At 35.2% G+C, this 24066-nt stretch overlaps 1 protein-coding gene across 2 annotated transcripts in view; it reads right to left on the reverse strand.

Annotated features, from left to right (window-relative positions):
* Positions 1-15364, reverse strand: part of LOC409849 (immunoglobulin-like and fibronectin type III domain containing 12) — a 177873-nt gene extending 162509 nt beyond the window's left edge. For both annotated transcript variants that reach the window (XM_016914332.2, XM_016914331.2), the window contains exon 1: positions 15044-15364. In XM_016914332.2, coding sequence (XP_016769821.1) covers positions 15044-15116 — 73 coding nt within the window. In that variant the 5' untranslated portion in view covers positions 15117-15364. The remainder of the gene's footprint in view (positions 1-15043) is intronic.
* Positions 15365-24066: the final 8702 nt, after the last annotated feature.

The following is a 24066-nucleotide window of genomic DNA, read 5'->3' on the forward strand; positions in this document are numbered from 1 at the left end:
TAATCCAGTTCACGCGAAAACGAAGCTAACGGAAGTGGAAGGGGACGGGAGCATAACCGAGAGGGGTGTCACGGGTGACCTGTCGCTTTAACAACGAGCCCTGCGTGAAGTCCCATTACCGGGCAAGGTGGATGGATCTATCTGGCTTCGAGGCATCCCTCGAACAACAAATATAGACGTCTTATAATCGTTCGACATTATCGTACCGTGTCGGGACGATAGGAGGATTCAATGGGGAGAAGTCGGGGTAGACAAGGTCGCTGGACATAGAAAGATTGATGGACGGGGTGTAAAGTGGTTGACGTTATTTCGATTTCGCGTTTAATCGTAGAATTGTCTGCCTTTAATGTGACTCGATGGTTAAATCTTATTATTTTTTTATATATTACTTATTTATATATTAATATGTGAATATGGATGTAATTGTGATTTAATTTTAGATAGAAGTTAATTTGATGGAATTAATTTTGTCAAATTCAGATGAGAGTTATTACCAAGAATTTATTAATTTTAGCATTGAGAGTAGTTATGAATAAAGTTTTTGGATACAAATTTATTTCTCCTAACTGTTTTTTAGGATTTGGAGAAAGGGTTTGTTATTAATATAACAATTGTTTCGAGTAAAACAATAAACGATGAAAAATCTAGAAGATTATAAATCATCTGATTCAATTCCTTTTTGAAAAATAACGAGAGAATCTCGTGTTCGCAATATCTTTCCAATTTAAAGGATTACGACTCCACAGATTAGCGTTTCTATTAATGGCAAAGAATCTTCGAAATCGATTCGAAATCGTTTTAACAGCGTTTGCGGTTAGCTTCATCACAATAGGATTACTACGATGGGAAAACTACGTTTATCCACGCTCCATTTGGTCAAAAGAATCTTCACGCAGCCGGTTGATTGCGAACACCAGTTATCCAAACTATTGTCAAACGATGTTCCAATTACAACGGGAACGTTAATCACTACGGTGAACGAACGTTAATTTTCTACGATCCACTTGAGAGTGTAATTGCAACTGTAGGTAGCCACCACCGTTTTGGAAGATAGGCAAATTAGTTTTCACGGAACTCGAATAACAATTAAACTCGTCTGTTTCTCGATTGTTTTGATTTTCTATTTGAGAAAGATATTAATTGGACGAGTGTTTTCTTGTTTTTTGAAATCGAGAAATATATAACGATGTTATGTAAAATGAAGTTACTTAGAAAGTAAATTATTTATTTTTCGAGAATTGAAGATTAATCTTGTATAACGAAAGTGAAGAATTTTCAGCAAATTTTTTTTAAAAAAATAAATAGACAAAGTATAGATCAACAAGAATATGATATAATGAAAGTGTATCGAATTTTAAAGTTATTTTGTTGTATTTATTTAAATCGTTATTTCACCCTGTGATCTTCATTTTAAATTGATCATTTGAAATTCTAGGATATTACTTACAATGCAAAAATGTTGGAGCGCTAACGATGCTCCATTCGAAGACGTGATCACTTGCATTCATGAGGGCAATATAAATCAAAATGAAATGAGAAAGATCTGAGGGTGTGTATGTGTTGGTTTGGTAGAAGCAATAATATCCTGAGAAACTATATATATACACATACACAAAGAATTTTATATTTCCGACTTTTGACTGCATTAGAGAAACAGCACGTGACATGAATAGAATTTCCACAAGTCCTGAATATATTTCGAAGCAACCGAGACAGAAGAAAAGCCCGGCCCTTTCTGCTCCATTTCACCAAATAAATCTCGCGTCTGACGTCGAAACGACCAAAACTCGTTCGCGTCTATACACGTCTATACGTACCATGGAAAAAAAAAAAAGAACGATACAAAGGTGCTTTATTCGAAAAGACGAATTTCCTCCCTCCAAGTTTCAAAGCCAACAAGTAACTCGACTTTAAATTTGTGTTGTCACATGATTAAACTTCTTTAACTTCTTTGGAAGAATTACAATTTTATCCGTTTCTTTTCCCCTCACTGAAAATATAAACTTATTTTAATTCGAATTATCAAGACAGTTAAATCATTCCATAGTTTAATATCTTACCTTTTAATTAATAACAAAAAAGAATTAAGTCATCGAATTAATCTGAAAAAGAAAATTCCAATAATTCTTCTTTCAGACTTAAATCTTTAAAAGGATCCAATCGCATCATATTCACGTTGCTACAATTATTAAAAAAAAAACAGCTCTATCTCTATATTAACCCAAACCTTGGCCAACCGTTAACGAGAGATACAAACGTCTCGACTATACACCATAACGTGGAAACGGTAAATCCCGATTTCCGTAAGATAACTGTGCACAACGTGATGCATACATCTCCAAGCGTGGCGCCGTTTCCAGATACGGAGAAGCGCGGCAGAAATGTTAATAACAGGAGAGAAAGGGAGAAGCAACGATATAATTTATCGTCGCTCGTATAATTGCGGCGACGACCAACCGACAGGTTGGTTAGGTGGACCTGATTCGGAAGTTACCCACACTTGGCCAAATTGTACCCCTCCAGTGGAGAGGGTACACCCGGTATACAAACGTCGGCCCGGGCTCGGGGGACCATCGCGAAGGAAAAGGCCCGAGGTGGTCGTTGAAAAGCCGGACAAACCTCTCCCCCTCGAAACTCTCTTTGTCCGTACAGGTGCACGCGGCAGGTTGCTGGCAGAAACCCAAAACAGGTTTTCACAAAACCCATGACCCTCCCCCTCCTATCCCCTTTTTATCTATCCCCTATCTCTTCGCCCCCTTTTTTCCTCTTCCTTTCCAGGGAGAGAGGGACACACGATTGTTCTCTTCCTCTCTCTCTCTCTCTTTCTTTCGTCTTTTTCTTCGTCTCCTTTTTATTCATGAGTGTACGTGCGCGTTCACGCATGCGTCATCCAACGAGACCGCATCGCGTCACTTTGACGAGCATTCAAATTAACCGGACCTGAATCTCACGCACGCGGTCTCCCGCACGATTAAGGGGATAATTAATTTTACATTCGTCGCGCGGAACACATCTCGGTTTCGGAGGATCCACGCACAACATTGTGAACACGTATTTTTCGATTCGTCGTTTATGATTCGTGATCTATTGTCAAGAGGTTGCGATAGGAATTCCTACGTTTTTTTTTAAACGATTGTGTTCGTGAATAATGGCTCGAGGCATAATGGGCGTATTAAAGGCTATATCGGTTGACGAGAATTGTGTTGAATATAAATTTTGGTAATCCTTTGTGGAAATTTTTCAAACCCTTTGTTGCCGTTTCTTGTTCTATAGTTCTCGAATTTGTGTATTCAACGAGCCGTCTTTTAATAGTTGGTAGCATTCTTGACATGTTTTTGTAAACAATGGGATGTCCATCTTTGTCAAATTAGTATTTGAAAAAGCGTTAGTATTTAAGCGATTATCTCTTCTTATTACAAGATAATACGCTCCATTAACGCTGTAATGAAATCATCACACGTTCTATGATGGAACAAAGATTTATCGTACAGCATATAACAGATAAAATGTATTAATTTCCCTGATCTGAGAAGATGGATTATCTATCAACCGTGCAATTTCCTTAACCGGATAATCACGATAACATTTATCTCAATCTACGAATATCTGTCGAATAAAAAATCGGTATCTGCATAATATCCATTATTAATTCAACAACTACTAGATTAACCGCGATCTTTGATATGCAAAAAAAAAAAAAAATTCCAATTAAAATATTCATCGATCTATTTACCAATATTACACACTTGTGGCTATCATTATTTATTAATATTCGAAACGGCCCATCAATTTATCCACGGAGGAAAAGAGCAACGGAGGGGGGGGAGAAAGAATTACGAAAGTAAGACACTCGACCAATGTCGTCCACTCAATTCGAGTTAATCAACCGACCCAGACGACTTAATTCTCTAAGAAAATATTCACGAGAGATTTCTCCTCTCCTCTCCTCCTGTCGAGATATTCATCAAACTTAATGGCAACTATCCACCATCTTTGCGGAAGAGAGGTCCGCAACTGGCATCGGAAAATTGCTTTGGAAAAATGTAATATCGTTTCTCAACGACGACTTTTCCACGGGCGAGTGGAAAAAGTTCAACGAACCCTAGAACAGTGCGTTTCGAACAAACGCAGCAGAAGAAGCAGAAGGGATGGAGGAGAATGCGCGAGGAGACGTCATCTGGTCGGAATATTTTAATTAAAGCCTATTTCTACGATAACGATTTTTCCTCGAGGAGGGGTCCATCGGTGTTCCGCTCTTCCAAGACGTCTTCGAGACGTCTTCTCTTTGGAAGATGAGGAGGAAAAAAAAAGAAGAAGAAGAAGAAGAAGGAGAAAATAAAAGAATTGTAGAAACATCTAGGAATGTTTCATCGTAATTTGTTTGTCTGGAGAACGCACTGCTATCGTGAAACGAGATGCGTAATTTGAAATGCGTTTTTAAGATACGAGAAAGCTGCAACGTTTGTACTTTTAAATGGATACGATAGTTTATTTTTGTTCTAATATATTATATTTGTAGATAATAAAAATTAAACCACCTTTAATTATAAAAATACGAAGTAAATGAAGTATGAAAATTTGTAAATAGAGATTTTGGATCAATGAACATTAAATATTTACTACTATTTTACTAACAATATAAAATATCGATAGATTTGTAACATGAAAAACACTTTTCTTCGAACAAGTTACTTGAAAAATTACGATTAAATAAAATTAACAAAAATAGCAGTATACATATCATTATTAGAATTTTATTACAGTATTATTTGTGAAGCAATAAAGAGAATCGTTGTTCCACGTGTTTATAATGTTTGTTAAGTAGCGACTGATGGAGAAGAAGTTTGAAACATTTTTATTGCCGCTGAACAAGATGGTTTTGCTTTGCTGGTAAATGGATTTGTTACCTCTACTTAATCTAAATGAAGAATTTTTTATTCATTTGTTTCATTGGTTTTTTCCCCTCTTTTTCTTCTTTTCTTGTACTTGTACTATACATCCTGTGTTTAAGGATTCAATTCCCCTGATTAACTGCACGTTTTTTAAATTCAATGCAAAAATGTAATAAAATCATTACATTATACACGAAATATATAAATACATTCCCAATCCAATTCAACATCTAATCCTATATTCTTTTAAAATTAATTTCAATCACACAAAATACACTAACTAACAACAATTAATTAAAGAATGGAATTTTTTTTACCTCGACTTCAATGAAATGATTCAAATCTCATAAAAAAATTCTAACATCGGAAATCCTTCGAATATTCATAAACAAAATATTAACCCCGACCACGTGCACGTGCAATCACCTCCACCTCAAAAGCCGATCCAAGAATCATAAGACAAAGAGGCTCTATACTCTTCTTCCCGGATAGTCCCTCAAGCTCGTGATTAAATAACACAGCCAGCTGTTATTTTAGTAAAGTAACTCGGCGTAGCCCTTGCACGACGACGACGACGACGAGCCGTGGGTGGGCGTCGGGCTTAATTCACGGTGAAGTATTTAGCTAGTTAATCCTACGGGCGGTCTAGTGACGTCACCGAATCCTTCGGCTCGTTAGAGAAGCCTCACAAAGAGGATCCCTCCGTGTGTGGCGCGGACAAAACGCGTGCAATCGATTCCACGACTGCGTAACTGCGTGTAATCCAACAGTGACACGCGTGAAGGAATATGTATCATCGTCATTGTCGTCGCGATACACTTTCTCTTTCTCTTCTTTCGTGCATTTACTCGAGCTGGAAGAGAGAAAGAGAGAGAGAGAGAGGAAGAGGAAGCGCATTGAAACTTTTGGAAACTTAATAGTCACGAAATGCGAACAAGAGTCAAATGGAGTCGCGTGCTTGGTGGGTGCACAAAGGCGTCGTCAGGTTCGTTTGACGCTCTCTGTTATTCGCTGACAATGTTGCAACATTCGGTGACGAGAGTCTTCGTGTCGGAAAGACGCTTCAGTGTTCTCGAGAAATAGGTGCAGTCGGGGGTATGGTAATGAAGTACCTCGAGATTTGAAGGAATGGAGGTGAGGGGATGAAGATTGGAGATTTTTAGATGGAGAATCTTGAATTGCGATAAGTGGATTGAATTTGTAGGAAATAAAAATGAGATTTTTAAGAATTTAATGTCGCGTTTATGTTAAATTATTTTTTTAATATATTCTTCTGTATTCCATCTTTATAAAATTTTCTTACTCTTCTTCCATAATCTTCTTTTTTATTATCTTTCTCAAATTTTACTGCGAGAAATATATCAACACGGTATGTAGAACGAATTGAATTGAAATTTAAAAAAGAAAAAAAATTTTCACTCACGGGATAGAACAAAATAAAATAGACAAAAACTGTTATTTATGTGTATAAAGCATAAATCTGTATCGTTCAAAGCTGCTCGCTAATAGCCACTAGATACTCGCAAATGGAGCTTTCTATACGATTCGTGCAAACGGTGGGCGCAATGCTTTCAGCAAAAATAACAAATTTTCACACGCCCAACTTGTATATACATCGCATACCACTCGATATTTCGTGCCGTTAATAACAATACAAAAACAGGAACAATATTCATGATAAACGCGTTAGCGCGAAATCTCTCTCTTTCTCTTTCTCTTTCTCTTTCCGTATCACCTTTTGCGTAGTTTAAATAATTCAAATGTGTTATTCAATCTCTCGTGTTATCGAAATCTCGCGGTTAGAATAAAATTCCTCGAGAAAGATTACAGAGAACGATGATATATAGGGATCAGTATACTTTAAATGTAAGACACAAGCGAGAAAAGAGAACGTGTCGTGAGATAAAACACCTACGATCGTGAGATTAAACTGTAGTTACGAATGTTATATAATTACAAATGTTGAAAATAATTTTGTGAAATTTATTCATACAAAAAATAAAAATTGAAGCAACTGTCATCTTTTGATCGAATGAATTATTATTAAAAATGAAAGGAAAAAAGTAATTATAAAATTTCATTAGATTCTCTTTTTAATCTTGGAATGATTTAATCTCGAATTGTATAGAAAACCTACTAAAAAAAAGAACTTGTCTAAACCACTAATAATTTGTATTACTTTACTGTTCAATATTATTATTTAAATTTATAAAGATTAAAAATACTCGATGACAGATGTTTTCAATATTTTTATACTATTAAAAATTAAAAATTATTTTTAACATTTGCTCTCATATTGACACAAAATAATCCTGCCTTGAGCCAATCTTAAATCTTCTAAAACCTCATTCTCTACTTTTAATCGATAAAAACAGATGATCAAACTCGAACTTCAAAGAAATTTCACACAAACATCAGCTTAATAAAAGACCATCCGTCGACGAAAACACGCTCGTAATTCTACCTCGAGCCTTGATCGCTGATTAAGAATTATCTCGTCGCGATGCACACCTACTCTTTCTCTCCTTCGCTCGATAAGATACCAAGTGTGAACACACTTGACTTTCCATCCACCGGCAAGCGCGATCGATCATTCTCCGTTGTCCGCATAAAGTGAAAATTATTTCTATTCGACGACTTATTCGAACGAAACGCGCCACCATTATTGTCCCTATTTCCATTTCATTTTGTATCTCTGTTCCACACCGTTTCTCTTCCCGTTTGTTTCGACGTTCCGGTTGCTTGATTAATGTTTGGTACGCGCGAATTGAACATTCCTCCACGTTCCATCCCCCTTCTTCCACGCGAAATATCGATTATGGATATCAGAAATCGTAATTAAAAACGTGTCCCTGTCAATCGACCGACTCGTTAAGTGGTCCATGCTTAATCACACGAAAATTATCGTTCTCTGTCTTTGTTCTCGAGAGGATCGATGTCTTCCCACTCTTTTTTCCCTTTTCTTCGGCCTCGTCCGCTTTCCTCTGATCCGCTTTGGATGGATTCGTGTAATTTATTCTTACTTTATAATTCTCTTGCAATTTAATTAAGAGTAATTTCTTAATGCGATCGAGTAATTGAGATTATTATCGTTGTTAAAATGATTAATTTTTAAAAATAATTTCCATTTACTGAAACAATTTTTTCTTTCTTGAGTCTCAACATTTTGTTAAATAATAAACGATCTGTGATATTTTTAATTAAGATACTTTAATTTCTATTGATTTTTATTTAAAATGATTATTTTATTTATTTCATATCGATTATAATTCAATTATGTATTCAATTTGTGTTTTCATTATTGATTAAGTAATAATATACTAACGTATACTAAAATACAAATTAAAATTGAATACTAATATTAAGTAACCTAATTCAATAATACCATATGTGGTCTAAAATAAATTAATAAATAATTAATTATCACGAGGATAATAATTCAAAAAACCTTACGGGAGAATGTTGAAACTTTCAAATGAATAGTTCTCTAATGCATCATATACATGGTACTATCATTTTTCTATCCTCACAGGAAAACACCTTCACTCGAGATTTACTATCTCATTAAATGTTACAACACTCAATACCGAGAACCGTAATCAGTATTTCATTTGAAATAACTTTTCATTTCGAGCCATGTAAATGAAAAAAAAAAGCATTCCAGTTCCCTTTCAATTTTAAACGAACGCGAAAAATTTATAATTTTTATAATACAAGAATCAAGAATGCAGATCATTCGGATCATTCCATATCTAAATTATTTCAAATACGAAAAATTAAATTTTATTAAATATAACGCGTAATTGAATTAATGATATTTATTTAATGACAATTATTAAATAATAGATCCGTAGATTATTATATATATGAGATATAAATCAACTTTATCAGTTTTAATATCTAACTTCAAATATACACGTGACAATTTTATTCTTTACTTTATGATTATGATTTTTATTGCGGTGGAAAAAAACATGATCACTACACTCTCACCGATGTAATAATTATGATTTATTACTGTTTCTATTTTTTCTAATTAGATTAAATTAATCTATTATCTTTTATTTGTTTTATCCTCTTCAAATTAATTATAGCCATATTATATAAGTTCCATCTTCAAAGTTCAAGTTCTTCAAAATCGAAATATTCAATCGTATTTCGATCGATTCCCTTTGCGAATATGTTGCATCGACGTCAGAAATACACGCGTAACCATCCATGGTCTCTAAATTCCATCCGAAATTCCGTTGTCCGAGGCGATGAAACCAGAGGCAAAACGATCGTTCCCTCCACCGGTGGATCCTCTCTCAATTTCCCGGTTATTTCGCCAGAGAGCGTTGTTGAAACGCGAGTGCTTTATGTTTGTTTTTCATTTCCCGTCGAAAAATCGCTAATTATCGGCCACGGAAACGCGAAATGGGCAGACCAGAGGGATATTTCTCTCTCCTTTTCGTGCAATCGACCAATCCCTTCATCGTTCCCCCTCCCCCCTCCTCCAGTTGAAAACTAGCTTTTTTACGATTACGGTCACCATATTAGTCTTAATAAAAAAGAGAGGTAGGGAGGAGGGGAAAAAAAAGAGGGGGAAGGGAGAAAGAAACCACGAGGACTCATTAAGTGGCGCCAACAATGCAGTCCCTCGGTTTCCCCTGGAATATTTTATCACGAAGGCTACCGTAACAGCCATAATCAACGGCTAACTCTCGCGAGTAAACTCTAAACTTCCTCTCGCCTCCGCCATCCTTTTTTTCGCCACATTCCCCTAACCGTATCCCAACTTTATTGCATTTCGCTGCCGTTTCTTCCGGTGTAAATTCGAAGAAAAATTCCACACACACACACACATACACAGTGGTACCTCAAGTTCCGCTACGTTTCCTGTTCCCGTTCGTTAATTTTCAGAATTTTCGTTTCGAGACGAGTTTTATACCGGATCAAGGGAACCGTTCTCGTTCAACACGGTTGCATCGTTATATTTATGCGGCTCGATAATGGTGGGTCAAGCGAGAGAAAGGAACTTTAATGGCCCCGGAATATATCTATGGGTCCGCGGCAATGGGTCACCGCGTAACAATGCGACACGGAGAGAGAGAGAGGAGGGGGGAGGAAAAAAGGAAGAAAGAATGAGAAAGGATCGATGACCCGTGCGCGGATCGTTTCTCTCTCCGTGCAATGACGAACTTTGGAAAGAGGGAGAGGAAAAAAGAAAAAAAGAAAAAAGAAGAGAGGATGTTCCCTTGCACGCGAAAGACTGTGGTGTGGCATCGCGCGTTTTACAATGCTGAGACGAGAAAAGGTCAGCTCTGGGCCCGTTTATCTTCCAACCATCTAACGTTTTTCTCAGAGTCTCGATTGCCTCGTGCCATCCTTCCTTTTTCCTCTCTCCAACAACTCCTAAGATAATCGCGAAGAATTCTTCGGACAGAGCACGCGATACAGAGGGTATAAAGAGGTTTGACAACCTCTTCGAAGGGTTGTTTTGAACGGAGGAATCGTCGAATCTTTGAATCTCTTAGGAATTCTTTAGTAAGTATCAATTACGCCGTTGAATAAGTATTTTTAAGTTATAATACGTTTGAATGCGTAATGAAATTTTATTTTTCAATACTTTGATTTTTATCCCCATTACGAATGTCTAAAATTTTCGATAACGCGACGGATAACGGTGATCCAAATGGATTTGAAAATGTTTTGACGGAAAAATAGAAAAAAAAAATGTTCCATTAATTAATATTCTTCTAATATTGGCTTTCTGCCAATAATTAACAGTTCATATTAAAACTTCGTTTTAAAAAAATCTTCATTTCCTGCAGAAAAAATGTGTTAAATAGGTCAATCAATAACTGGATAATCGAGATTATTAATAACAATTCTAACCAAAATGAATCTTGCCAGCTTTTCTTCAAAAATGAATTTAATTTCCTTTCTTCTCTTCTCTTAAAAAAAAAGATAAATAAATAAAGAAGAATAAAACGAATAAAACTCTTCAAATTAATATTAATATCTCCTAATGAATTAATTCATTCGAGAAACGAATATTCCATTTAGATTTCTCGCGTCTGAATATTTATCACAATGAAGACTATAAGAAAGCTTACAATTTTATTACGTCTGCCATCAAATTTCAAACGACCCGTGTGTATACGTATTTAAGTGGCCATTAATATGTTCATAAGACACTTTTATCTTCGTGGAAGAATATTTTAAGAAACAATTCGTCAAAATTTCCACTTCCACACGACTTGGACCGCCTTCTACTATGCATCTTATTTCCTTACTCTATTCACGCTTGGACGCGTAGTATTGTCGTTGCGACACTTTCTCCCTGGAACCGATTCTCTTTGTACCTACCACAAACCGGAGGGGGCATTGAGAAAAAAATGCAGATGCGTATTCCCCTTGTTGTAAGTCATAGCAAGGCCTCGAACAATGACAAATAAATTTCAGAGGAAATAACTCGCGGGCTAACGCCTTCTTGGAATTCTTATATATACGACTCACGAAAAATATACTCCATTTATACGAACCCATCCCCGGGGGATAATTCATATAGCCTCACAATTATGCATTATTAACAAAATTTTTAACTATAAGTGACAGGCCGATAAATTTTCTTGACTCAAATAATAAATTCGATAATGCGAAATACGTGAAATTTGATAAAAAAAAAACTTTACAAATCCTAAAGCTATCCTATTATTAGATTATTCTATTCTCGCCTCATTATCGCGATACTTCTTTGTTTTCGTTCATAGCATCCTGTTACGACGATTGGAAATCAATTAAATCAATTAAATCGTTAAATTAATGATTCTAAGGAAAAAGTTGAAACAACTCCTACTATTTGTTAAACATTGGCACGAAATTTTGATAATAAAAGATTACATTATCGATCGAAAAATGTACAACAAAGAGAATTTTTAATTTGGTAAAATTTATTAGATTAAATTATATAAATAAAGTTACTATTCCCGATTATAAATTATAATGTCAGAAGAATAAGATCCTCGGCATGACACACGAAATACATACAAGATTGAAGATGCTATTCAAATAAAACTGAGTTATAGTCAATTCAATCGAATATTGACAAAAATTTCGTGCCAAAAAATAAAGTTCGGATATGTAAATGAAGCTCCATTGTATACAACCGCATGTTTTATCGTGCTCTTATAACCGCGTTGCTACGAACCGCTTCGAAAGTGAAACGGTCTATCGAAACGGTACCGTTCTACCATCTTTCTCTCTCCAACGTGCATCACGATGGCCATTTATAAATTACAACCGGTGCGCGAGCGGAGGCACGCTTGTAGAAGCGAAGGGACAACGGGACAAAAAGAGGAGGAGGGAAAAAACAACGTGATTCCGAGGCGACTCGACGAAACCGGACCGAGCTAAAGCGAGAGCGGTCAGATGGATGAGGATGAATGTAGGAGGCCACAAGACGAAGACGAACGCGAAAGTACGGTGGAGGACGTGTTACATCGGATTGTTGTTGGATGAAACGATCAAATTCTCAAAAAGAATATTTGAAATTTATATAGTTTTGTTCAAGATAAATAACATTCAAATATCAAATCAATAATCAAAGTTTGATTCAATATTTGATTGATTCAATACATCTGATCAATCGAAGAATAAGATTAAAATTACTATAATTAAGGTAACGATAATTAATTGTTCTTAACAATTTGATTTATTTTTTTATATTCCCGTTTACTCAATTTAAATTTTTCATACTAATGAAAGATTAAGTTGTAAAAAAAATATTCGAATTTGATTTTGAAATATCTAATTTGTTTGCTTGAAATGCAAATGTTTTGCACTAAAACAATTGATAAACTATTATTTAAGTTATATTAAATTAAATATTAAATTAGATTTATTTAAATTGCAAAAATATATTAGATACTTCATGATGATATCATTTAGTCACTTAATTTTAAGTGGTTTTACATGTTTATGAAATTGACTACTTCATATGTAACAACTTAATCACCATCAGTCATGAATATATTTAAATACTAAAATTTGATGGTCATGAGTAAATGAATTTTAGCAAATTAATGAAAAATTAAATATTAGATATGATAGAATCTTCTTAATTAGAAGAATATGATATTTGAATCATCTTATTAAAAAAAAACTTAGCTATAATATATTTCCTTTCTTAAATTAAATGATAATGAGATGAAGACGAAGGTTGGAGAATAATGAAGAACATGCAGACAGACTTCATAACTATTCACTAGTGAATTTATGATGATAAAATGTAAATTTTAGCAGAATGACAAATTAATCTCTTGTGCTAATAATATTATGTCACATTATGTGTATCATAAAGATTGTTTTTTACTAGAAAGAAATTTAATTTAAATTTTGAATAAAGTATTAATTAAATATTATGTACAATTTGCCTATATTTTATATCTAAATTATGTTACACAAGATAATTTAGAAATAAAATATTATCTTAGACATTCAACAGAAAAGAAAAATTCATTAATAATTTAGAAAATCTTAAAATAAATTAGAGAGACTAATAACTAGAAATAATGTTTTCTATCTTTTTATCTTTTTATGAAACCACTAGACTATAAATTTAAATATGCGAATGCATATAATTATTTCCTAATCTTTTACAATTGTTAACTCTAATTCTATTATTAATATTCTACTACGCATAACTGTAACGGTCACAAGGAAGAAAAACAAAAACAAAACATATCTCTTCATTCGTATAATTTTTTCCATTAAATTCCTTCCTAGTCAAAGATAAACAATCATCCGAATATTTTGGAGTGATACACATACGAGGATATCATTGAGGTGAATCATAAATGGAAAACGTAGAAGAATACGAAAAGGAAAATAAAATTACGAACGGATCACCACCATGACTTTTCTTTTCACTGACGACAATTTGCACCATACCATTCGAGAATTGCACCAGCGAGGCCATCGCTGTAATTTTACGGAAAGTGCTCGAACAACACAAAGGCGACGCAACAGAGCCTGACTTTCAGGTAACGTTTCCCTGATTCCCTTGGACGCGACCAGAGGGCCTAGACGGTCCCTTGGAGGTCAGGTTATTGTTAGCGGAAAGCCGACTCCGCGCAAGGTGCACCTTTCTTTTACTATTGCCTAGACGACCGTACAGGTGCAAGAGGATCGTTTGCTCAGGTGTCGGTCTCTTTGCTTAAGCCTAAGTTCACAAGATGTCTCTCTTTCGTTCTTAATACAACCCGCTATTGAGATTATACCTGAAACACAAATCTGCTTTTCTCCCGTGAAGAATGAAAAACCTTGATAATTAGTATTTGCGAATCTTTAGAACAATTAGAAATTGAGCCGTTTGATACATCAAAAAGTACCGAAAGCAGTACTAAAAATAGAATATCTACTGCTAATGAAAAATAGAAAATATGATTGCAAAAAACGTTGAAATATCCTACAGTTTCTCCTTAGTAATCGTATGTATGAAAGATAATAAATGAGATTTTTTTTTTTCACTTGTAATATTTTCCGATACGTATCAAAATATGATTCATCGATCGATAAATATTATCTTTCAATTACGATATCATAGATTAGAGTTTTGACATACTATAACGATAAGTTAATGAACCTTCTTTTCTACGTAATAAACTGTATTTATAACCACTTGTGAATATCACAGGTGTAAGCAAAAACGTTACTCACTTATGCTATATATACATATACATAGTCACGTAAGTAGTAAAAAATGTGCCCACGTAGAGCGCTGGTGCATCAACGACGGTTACGCATTCGCGACGCTCGAAATATTTGAATTCATGCGAAGTTACCGCGCTTCATCGATATCGGAGCAATAATAGCAATGGAGTAATAATACAGAAATCTTCGCGTCTCCTACACGATTTTAAGAACGTTACACGAATTCGATCGTACGTATCATCATCGAATTCCAACGTACGATATCGCGACAGACATTTCTCTCGAATTCCACGGCACTGCGCAATGGTTAACCACCTGCTGAGCTATCGCGTGCCAACCGGAATACCGCGGTGACTTTGGTGTTTCGGTGAAAGTACAAAAACTTTATGGCAACATGCACGTGTCCGGACGCTATCCCGAGTTTGATTTTATTATTATTTAACAAACACACTCACCTATAAACGGTAACAATGCGAAAATAGCAAGAGTAGAAGCAGCAGCAGCCCGATGATGCTCGTGGGCTGCCATCGTGACAACGGAATTTCTTCTCCTTACACTGGACGCCGGAAATCTGACTGAATTGTTTCTCTTTCCACAAAATCTCTTTCTTTTTCGACACTGACACTAACACTCGGTTAGCCGCGGTATTATTCAAATCAACGATGTATTAATATTGAGAACTAAACGATGTAAGGCATCGGGTCTATTACTATTAAACGACTGTTGCCGCACGTCGTATCGTCACGCTAGCCGATTTCGGACTGTGGCGGGGAGCAACTCGTTCGCGCTCGGCTCGGCCTTCGGCCGAGTTCGGCTACCTTCGGCTACCACCGGTGCGCTACTCGGCACGCAGGTACGAACACGAAGCAGCGAGTGGGAAAGCCACGATCTCGCGGTTCTCCGCGAGATCAACCGATTCTTCCTCTTGCACGTTTCTTTTTTTATTCTTCTTTTTTTTCCTTTCCTTTACGCACATCTTTGCATTTTTATACGCTTGTACGAGAATACGACGTCCTTGCGCGTAATTCTTCTTTTTTATCGTTAAATATTCAACGAAGGAATGTTTCCGACTTTTTTCGAAACATTGGATATTTCTTACATTAACGAATATCATATATACACTATATTAATGGCGGTATTTTTAAATGACTTTTCAATCCTTGTAAATGAAAATTTGATTAATTAATTCATTAATAATTAATTCTTTTTATATTTAATCATAAATATAATAGAATATTTTTAATACAAATAATGAAACATTATGTGAGTATTATATTAAATGAATTATTAACAAACAAGTATTTATTCAAGCTTTTTTTCAATATAAAATATTATAGCTATTATTTAGCATGTTGAATGCATGTATATTTTTTTTATAAAGTTAAAATACTGTTGTTAATTAGTATGATATTGTAATATCATACTATATAATATTTATATATATATATATATAAAGAATGAAATTATTTAAACATTCGTATGAAATGCTATTTTACATCATTATTATAATATTAAAAATACTGAAATTTCCATGAATCTTTAATATTATTTTTAAATAATTATAAATCAATTAATTAAACTTCAATTAATCATTCTTTTGTATTCACAAATGAAATATTCGATCCTTTTCATGGACAAGATGTTTGAAATACTTGACTTTCAATATTCTCAATCAAATTTTATTTCATATAGAGAAAAAAAATAACAACAATTAACTTTAAAGAGAATATATTTTATATACAATATTTCGTAAATGAAATATATCGTAATCTTATTAGATATTACGTATATGAATCTATAGACGTGAAATTAGGCGTCTTAATGAGATACCCAATAATGATTTATGATTATGTGTAGTTATTCTCCTACGCCAAATCGCATTAATCATGCGAGACATCGTTTCATGTTAGATTAGCTGTTGAAACATAGATCGTTGTTTTACACTAACACGTTCCTATTTAATAAACAATTTTTAAAAATTGTTTATAATTTATAAATAAATTTTAATATTCTCATTAGCAATAATTTACTTATTACAACACAGGAAAGTAAAATATTTGCAAAATCTATATTTATTTATTTACACGAATTATTAGAAATTCGCATAAAACTTCCAAATTTGCATTGTCCATCTCATTAAAAATCATTTCAAAATTCCCAATTCTTCCAAAAATTATACACACAACCGTCACGAGTTGCCTTAACTCAAACATCTCGATATTTCTTCAACAATTATGCAATCTACCATACTAATTGCAACAGAATTGCATCATTACAGCTCGTTAATTTTACAATCCAACGACTTTTCCGCCCGAGAACGGGAAGAATCATACGGGTATCATACGGGAAAACACATTTAATCAAATCCGTGCCACGTATTATCAAGCAAATATAAGAGCAAACACACTTAAGAGAGATAAGGGATTTACATTTTCACCTTGAAGCCTTGTCCTATTATAAAACGTGACGAGAACGAGTCTCGGGATTATCTGCTCCCTCCACTTCGACGGCAATTAACACCCTTATCGCGCGGTAACCAAAGAATTAGTAATTTAAACGATCTTCACGGGGTTGGTTTCGAGTCGGTTTTCACTCCTTTATCACGTACGTCTACACCACGGGTTGACGTAGCCCCGTCCTACTCCTCCTCATCGTCGTTTTCCCTCTTAAGAGGGACCATGGGCCGCGTTTTATGCCACTCGACATCGGAGCTTTCGGTTCACTTTCCACCGGTCGACGACGATTCTCGAGGATACCGGGCAAGATTAATGGCACAGGTGTACGTTTCAAAGCCGTGCAAATATCGCTGTCAACGCTGGTTCCGCGGTAATGAAACGCGCGATAATGCTACGTGTACATAGAACCATCCGCATGACGAAGCAGCACCATTCGCAAACCGTTCGAGAGTCTGATTCGTGCAGACGTCAGGCCTTGTTGCAGCTGGTCCGCAGATTTTCCGGCGTTTCGTGATAAATTACTCCTGTAGATCGGTTGACCGACGAGTCTCGTTGAATCTCGTGGACACAGGAGTAACATTATAATGGAAATGGAAAAATTTTTTTGTTTTAAAAATCGTACAAATACGGCGTCTCATGTGAAAGTATTCAAAATAGAAACGATTGTACATGGCTTGAAGATTGTTGCTCGAACTTTGTTGTAGAAATACTAGTTTCCTTGCTGATTTCACATTAATCCGTGCTCGTAATAGCTCTTAGATTTCTGTTTTGTAACTTTCTATTGATACACGATCGATTGGAATTATATAATTTATAACTCGTAGAACAATATTTGTTCTCCACGCTAATTTCCTATCCAAATATGTACACGTATTTTAACGTTTCTCCTTATAAACGATTATAGAGTTGCTGGATATTGCTGGTTTCAATTTTCGTTTCTCTTCTAATTCAACTTCATTAACATGACATTATAATTTGTTAAAGAGTTCATTTGAATCCGAGTAGAATAAAAACGAAGATGAAAAATTCGTAGAAGGCGTAAAAAACGTGGTTCGTGGTCGCTTGGTACACAGCCACGGTTTCGAGTGGGTCCCTCTTCCTTTTTTATTTAGGAAAAACACACCTAAAACTCCCCTTCCCACGAGAGGATCGTTGTTCAAATAAACCCAACCGACCCCTTCGCTGTTCCTCTCGCGTCTTTCGTGCGGCTGGAAAATGTGGTGACCCCGCGAGAGAAAGAAGAGAGAAAGAAGGGCGAGTGTATAACGTGCACGATATACGTACGTACGCGTTTGTCGTTTGTCATTGGCCCCTGTTTACCAGGTCCAAATGAATTACGCTCTACCTCCCCCTCGCCCCTCGACAGAGAAATTTTCTTGCGAGCTTTTCACGCGAGAGAGAGCTCACGACCCGGGTCGTGAAAGATACAAGCGAGCTGTATTTGTTTTCGTAGCATCGGTTGACCGGGTTCGTACGTCACGGATGCCAAACAGATAGATGCTAGCTAGAGAGAAACGTTTTCTTAATTAAAAGCCTTCACTCGAGGATTCGTGGAAGTGGATGGAAAAATCCCGTGAAAGATTTTAATTTCGGGTTCTTGTGTTACGTGTACTATATCGATTGTTGATGGATGCTATGACAAAACGTGAGTAGAAAATAAACTTGTTTGGAGGGTGGAGGTCTTCAAGTGGGTGAGATCTTGGAAAATTTTGAAGAATTGAAAGTATATTTAGAGATTGATAATATATTTTTATTGTTAGTGACGATACTTAAATTAATTATAGAAGTTTTGTTTCGTTTTTATTATCTTGATTATTTTAATTCTATGAGATCTTATGAGTTCTTTAATTAATCATTTTCAATATTATTATAGGATTTCTATTATTTTTATATATTTATTTATTAATATTTATGGAAATTAAATTATTATTGTAATCGTTTGGATATATTTACTCCAGATTCTAGAAACAATCAATTATTTCCTGTATTTAATCAATATTTCTTTTGTTCAATATTGTTATTCTAATATATATTATTATAAATTTTAAATATAGTTATAAGATAAAACTTCATCTTATTTCAATTTATTCACAAACATGATAAAAATCAAAATTAGATAACAAATTTAAAGAGAAAAAAAATCTCTATCAAAGTGAAAAATCGACATAATTTTCTCATTAACCCAAATAATATCTTGCAATGTTAACGAGATTGGCCTGTTAATCAAAAGTAGTTGAAAAAGAAGCTTGGAAAAAAGATAGAGGATTCAAAGGAATGAATCTTCAGTGAGGCATCACAGTAACTTACTCTAAAACGGCTCGAGAGATTTCCGCATTCCATGGATTTAGGTTTTTCGCTCGGGGATCGCGCAAACATCGAGAGAGGATCTCTCGATCCGCCAAAGGAAAGGCGAAACTAAGTCGGAACGTTCCTCGTATCGTGCGTTCTGGTCTGCTTTAGAAGCGCCGCTTCGAATGGAGAGAACGGAAAAAAAAAAAGGAAGAATTCTCCTACGACTTTATATTTTCTTCCTTTCCTCTTCCCTGTTATTCCCCATTGTTGGCCATTGTTTCGCTCCTTTTCATTTCATTCCGTTTCATTTGCCATCGTCGCGCATTGCACCGACAGCCACGATTAATAAACGTGGCTCTTCTATCTCTTTCTGCAAGTTCGTCGATTTACGAAGACGCGAGAGCAGACGGAGAGAACGAAAGGAATAACGGGAGGGAAGGAAAAAGAGGGGGGGGAGGGGGAGAAGAAATAAAAAGACCTCGAAGACGCGAAGCTGAATGATGCTCGAGATGCTTGTATCTTCTCTTTTGCGAGGGCGGCCGTTATTAAACACTTAAATCTTCCTCGATGGAGCAGAAGGAAAAAGGAGGAGAACAACTGGCAAGAGGAATAAACAAAAATGAATGAAAACGGGGATGGTGAAGGTTGCTATGGGATAAGTAAATTTATGAGAGACAAGTGATGCGCTGTTCTCCAGCCTCTCGAGTGCTACCGAATTTGGTAATTGATCCGCCCTCGTTTCTCAATGAAAATTCACGCTTTCGTCGGATAAAGCGCTATTGTTTATGAATGAGATTCTTTAAAAGATTCTATTTTTCTTTATTCGTTATAAGAAACATTGAGTATATATATTTTTACTTTGTTCTGTATGAATATACATTTTATTTAGAGACGCTAATAAAAATATCTCTTGGATCTATTAATTGTTATTTCAACTTCAACTTGGATATATTCTATAAAATTTTATAAAATTATCGACCCATTCTTGAAGAAATTCCATTGTTTGGATATGAAACAATTCGTTTTAAAATGTAATTTATTTTATTTGGCAGTGGAACGAGATATTGAAGATTTTTTCAAATGCAAATAATATAATATCAAATTATAAAATTATAAAAGTAATTAAAAATATATTAAAATTATATTATCTCAATTTCACAGATATTTTATTTATCTCAATTTCAAAACACGGAACTACACTTGAATGATTCTTGAGGATCGATTCAATACCTTCTGTACCTTTCACAAGCCTGAAGATAAAATAAAAATCTTATTTTCATACGTAAGAAAAACATCGATCGAATCTTCCGTCGAATATACTAGAGAAAATGGAAACAAGGAGGATGAGTGTGAAGAAACGGGGAAACAGATGGTGAAGTGGTCGAGATAAATCATTTTCAAGATCGATCTCGAAAGGGGCAGAGTGGGAATTGCGCTTGAAAAAAGGCCTTGTATCCGGAGAAGCGTTTCCGACTCTTCACAGGGATTCCACGAACGCCTCGCGAATCCCGTGTTTCGGTCTTGAATCTTGAACGAGCTTGGCCAGTAGAGAAATTTAATTAAACCTCGATAGAAAACTCGAACTTCAATCCTTCATCGAACCTCCTCGCGCTCTCGTGATACAAGTTAATTCGCGAAATTAAAAAATTTCAACCCCTGCTACAAGTGTAGCGTTTCGAACGGTTTTGGAACAACGAAGCGAGAGAATGGTTTATCCTGTGAGAAGCACGGATAAAACGGCGAGGAGAAGGGGAGAGCATGAAGCACGAGATGAAAGAAGAGAGGTAGATTTAATTAAGACGCGATAGAAAATTTCATCGCGCGGCTCGAAAATGTCTTATATAACGGGCAAAGCAAATCTACGAAATTAAAAAATTCCTCCATTATCGCGACTCTGTAGCATCTTCAACGTGGTCCACAACAAGACGCGTCCTCCTTGGAAACGACGGAATTATAGGGCTTCTTCCCAAGGAACTAGATGGACAAAAACAAAGTAGAGAGATACTCTACGAATTTAATTAAAACTTAAAATACAGACCTGGCTGTTATCACTACTCTTGAGTAACCCACTCTGTTCCAAAAATTCGTCATTCGTTACCAATTGATTCTTTTTCGATATATTCAAACAAATAAACATCATCTATCGAATGATTCTTTTTGATAAATATGGAATTGAATCTTGAATCGAAACAAATTCATTGTTTCTCTAACGTTTGAGTAAACGTTTTCAAAAATATCGAGAAGGATCATTTCCATCGAAAAATTCATCCTCTTCTTTCGACAAATATAAATTACGTTTATTGAACCAAATTATCAATATCAGATAATATCCGGGAAGAAACAATCATTTTTGTAGTTCAATTTTTTTTATCCAATTTAATATTCGTTCCTGAAATATTCAACGTCTCCATTCAACAAATATAAACCATCTTATTAATCACCAATGCCAGTAACTGAAATAAAATAATCATTTGCACATTCGAGCAAGCATGAATCGCTTCGTTAAATCAACCCACCATTCCAACCCAACGAACACCTGGAGAGGAAAATGATCGTTTCCATGCTCAACCTTCGTGAGAGGGAAAAAGAAAAAAAAAGAAGAAGGAGAGGAAGAAAAAGGAAGAAATTCAAGGAGAAGAACGCGAAGAACGAGGAAGAGGGAAAGGTCGCGGCGAGTTAGAAAATGAATGATGAACTCTAGTTCTCCGTCCTCCGCGTTCGTGTGCAAGCGTATTGGACCAGGTTTGCTGGCGCCTGGAATGCAGGCAGCCAGGCGGGCGCCACCGTTCGAAAGGGTTTCGCATAGCTGGGACAAGGATGGCGTCGGTCGGGTCGCCGGTGATCCGAGAGAAAGGGTCGATCGGGTAAGCAAGAAAAAGAGGAGCTAGGACGGAGACAGCTAGACGAAACATGGACGCAGGCGCGGGCGGGGGAAAAAGCATCGTTCCCCTCCCCCTCGCGTCCTCTATTTAACTTTATGCGTGTCTCTTGAAAATCGTAGGCCAACAACCTGGATATGCAACGTCCTCGAGTTCTAGCTCCAAGCTACTTACGAACCTAACGACGAATCGGTTTCAATCTGTGCGAATGGGGCCCTTGTGGGGGTAGATTCGTGGTACTTGGAGGGAAAATGCGTGGAAACTTGTTAAGAGGTGAAGACGGAGGAAAAGATTTTGGTATGAGGAATGGGATGACTATTCGATGGGATAAAGACGTTTGTTTGTGGATTTAGTGGACTCTTGGCGAGTGTGGATTGGTTTATTGGGGGGCAGATGTGAGAATGTTGAAGAGGGTAGTTTTGAAAAATCTATCTTGGAACGTTATTGTAGAATTTATGCGTCTTCTTAAATTCTCAATTTTGCGATGAAATAGTTTAGTTTCTTTTCTTCTATGGTTCATGATTTAACGTGTCGATTATTTGCGATAAATAAAAAATTGAAGAAATTATAAATTATAATTAGCTTGATATGATTTTACTTATACTATATCATAAATGGTTCTACGAAATTGAATTTCATAAGTTATTGTACGTTTAAATTACGAAGTTCATTATATAACAAATAGGATAGAGTCGATGTCACTTTATCCAATTAAATTTTCATCTACTCGTGCCAATGTTAGATTAATTTGTTATGAAATTGTGAAAATCAATGTAATTTACTATCAATGAGCAATCAATTTGGCGGCTATAATCTATCATGTATGACGTGTTGTTGATGGGATCACCGCCAAGGGTGGCCCACCATAACTATATCAAGAAAGATCACGTTGTGCCGATAATATGACATAAAATGAGATATTAAAACAGGGGAAAATTAATTAACTCGAGTAATTTTGATTCAAAAATATCGAATTTTTATCTATATAACTTATTAATGTTATCTTACATCTTTAATTTAAAATATTAAACGATCCAATAAAAAAAATTTAATATTACTTTGACGAATAATAAAATCATGTTTCTGCATTATATAAAAATACAGAAAAAAAATTCGACATCCTATAAAATTAAATTTCTCTTCTCTGAATGTTGCACATCTCAGATACTGATTGTTTGAGATATAAGTAAACGAAATAAAGGAAGCGGGGATGGGGGTTTGAAGAGGTAAAAAACGAAGCGAAGAAAAGAAAGGCACGAGGGCGGAATAGAGTTAAGAGTAATTAGGAGGAAGTGCGATTGTGAACAAGTGAGTGACTTAAGAGAATGAAATAAGAATTCTTAATTACTCGGGAATTATATACGACAATTTACAGAAGTGCTTCTTGTTTACAATTAGAAGTCCGGATAATATAATCCGGATAATAGAGATAAAGTTTAAAATCGCGACAAAGGATTCGTAATTAATTGTAAAAAAGCGAAAAATATTTAAACGTCTATTCGAAATATATTAATCCTTGTCCATTCTTTCTGACAATTGAACGAATAACGATGAATTTCAAAAAACAATATATTTTATAGGTGCACGTTTTATCTGCGAACGAATAACGTATGGAATATTGATTTTTTTCGTATCTTTTTTTTTTATTCATTTTTCACCATTCTATTAATTTGATACAATTTTTTTTTACCTCAAATTCTTTCAATATTTCAAGCTTTCAAAAATATAGGAAAAATTCGGGGTTATGTATTAATAATATCTCTATGTTCTATCATTCAAAATGTTTTTAGATCGATTAGAAAAGATTTCTTTTATCTCAACGAGAGTTACAGAAATACGAGTTATAGAAAT

This window comes from Apis mellifera, linkage group LG10, assembly GCF_003254395.2.
Source record: "Apis mellifera strain DH4 linkage group LG10, Amel_HAv3.1, whole genome shotgun sequence".
Lineage (NCBI taxonomy): Eukaryota > Metazoa > Arthropoda > Insecta > Hymenoptera > Apidae > Apis > Apis mellifera.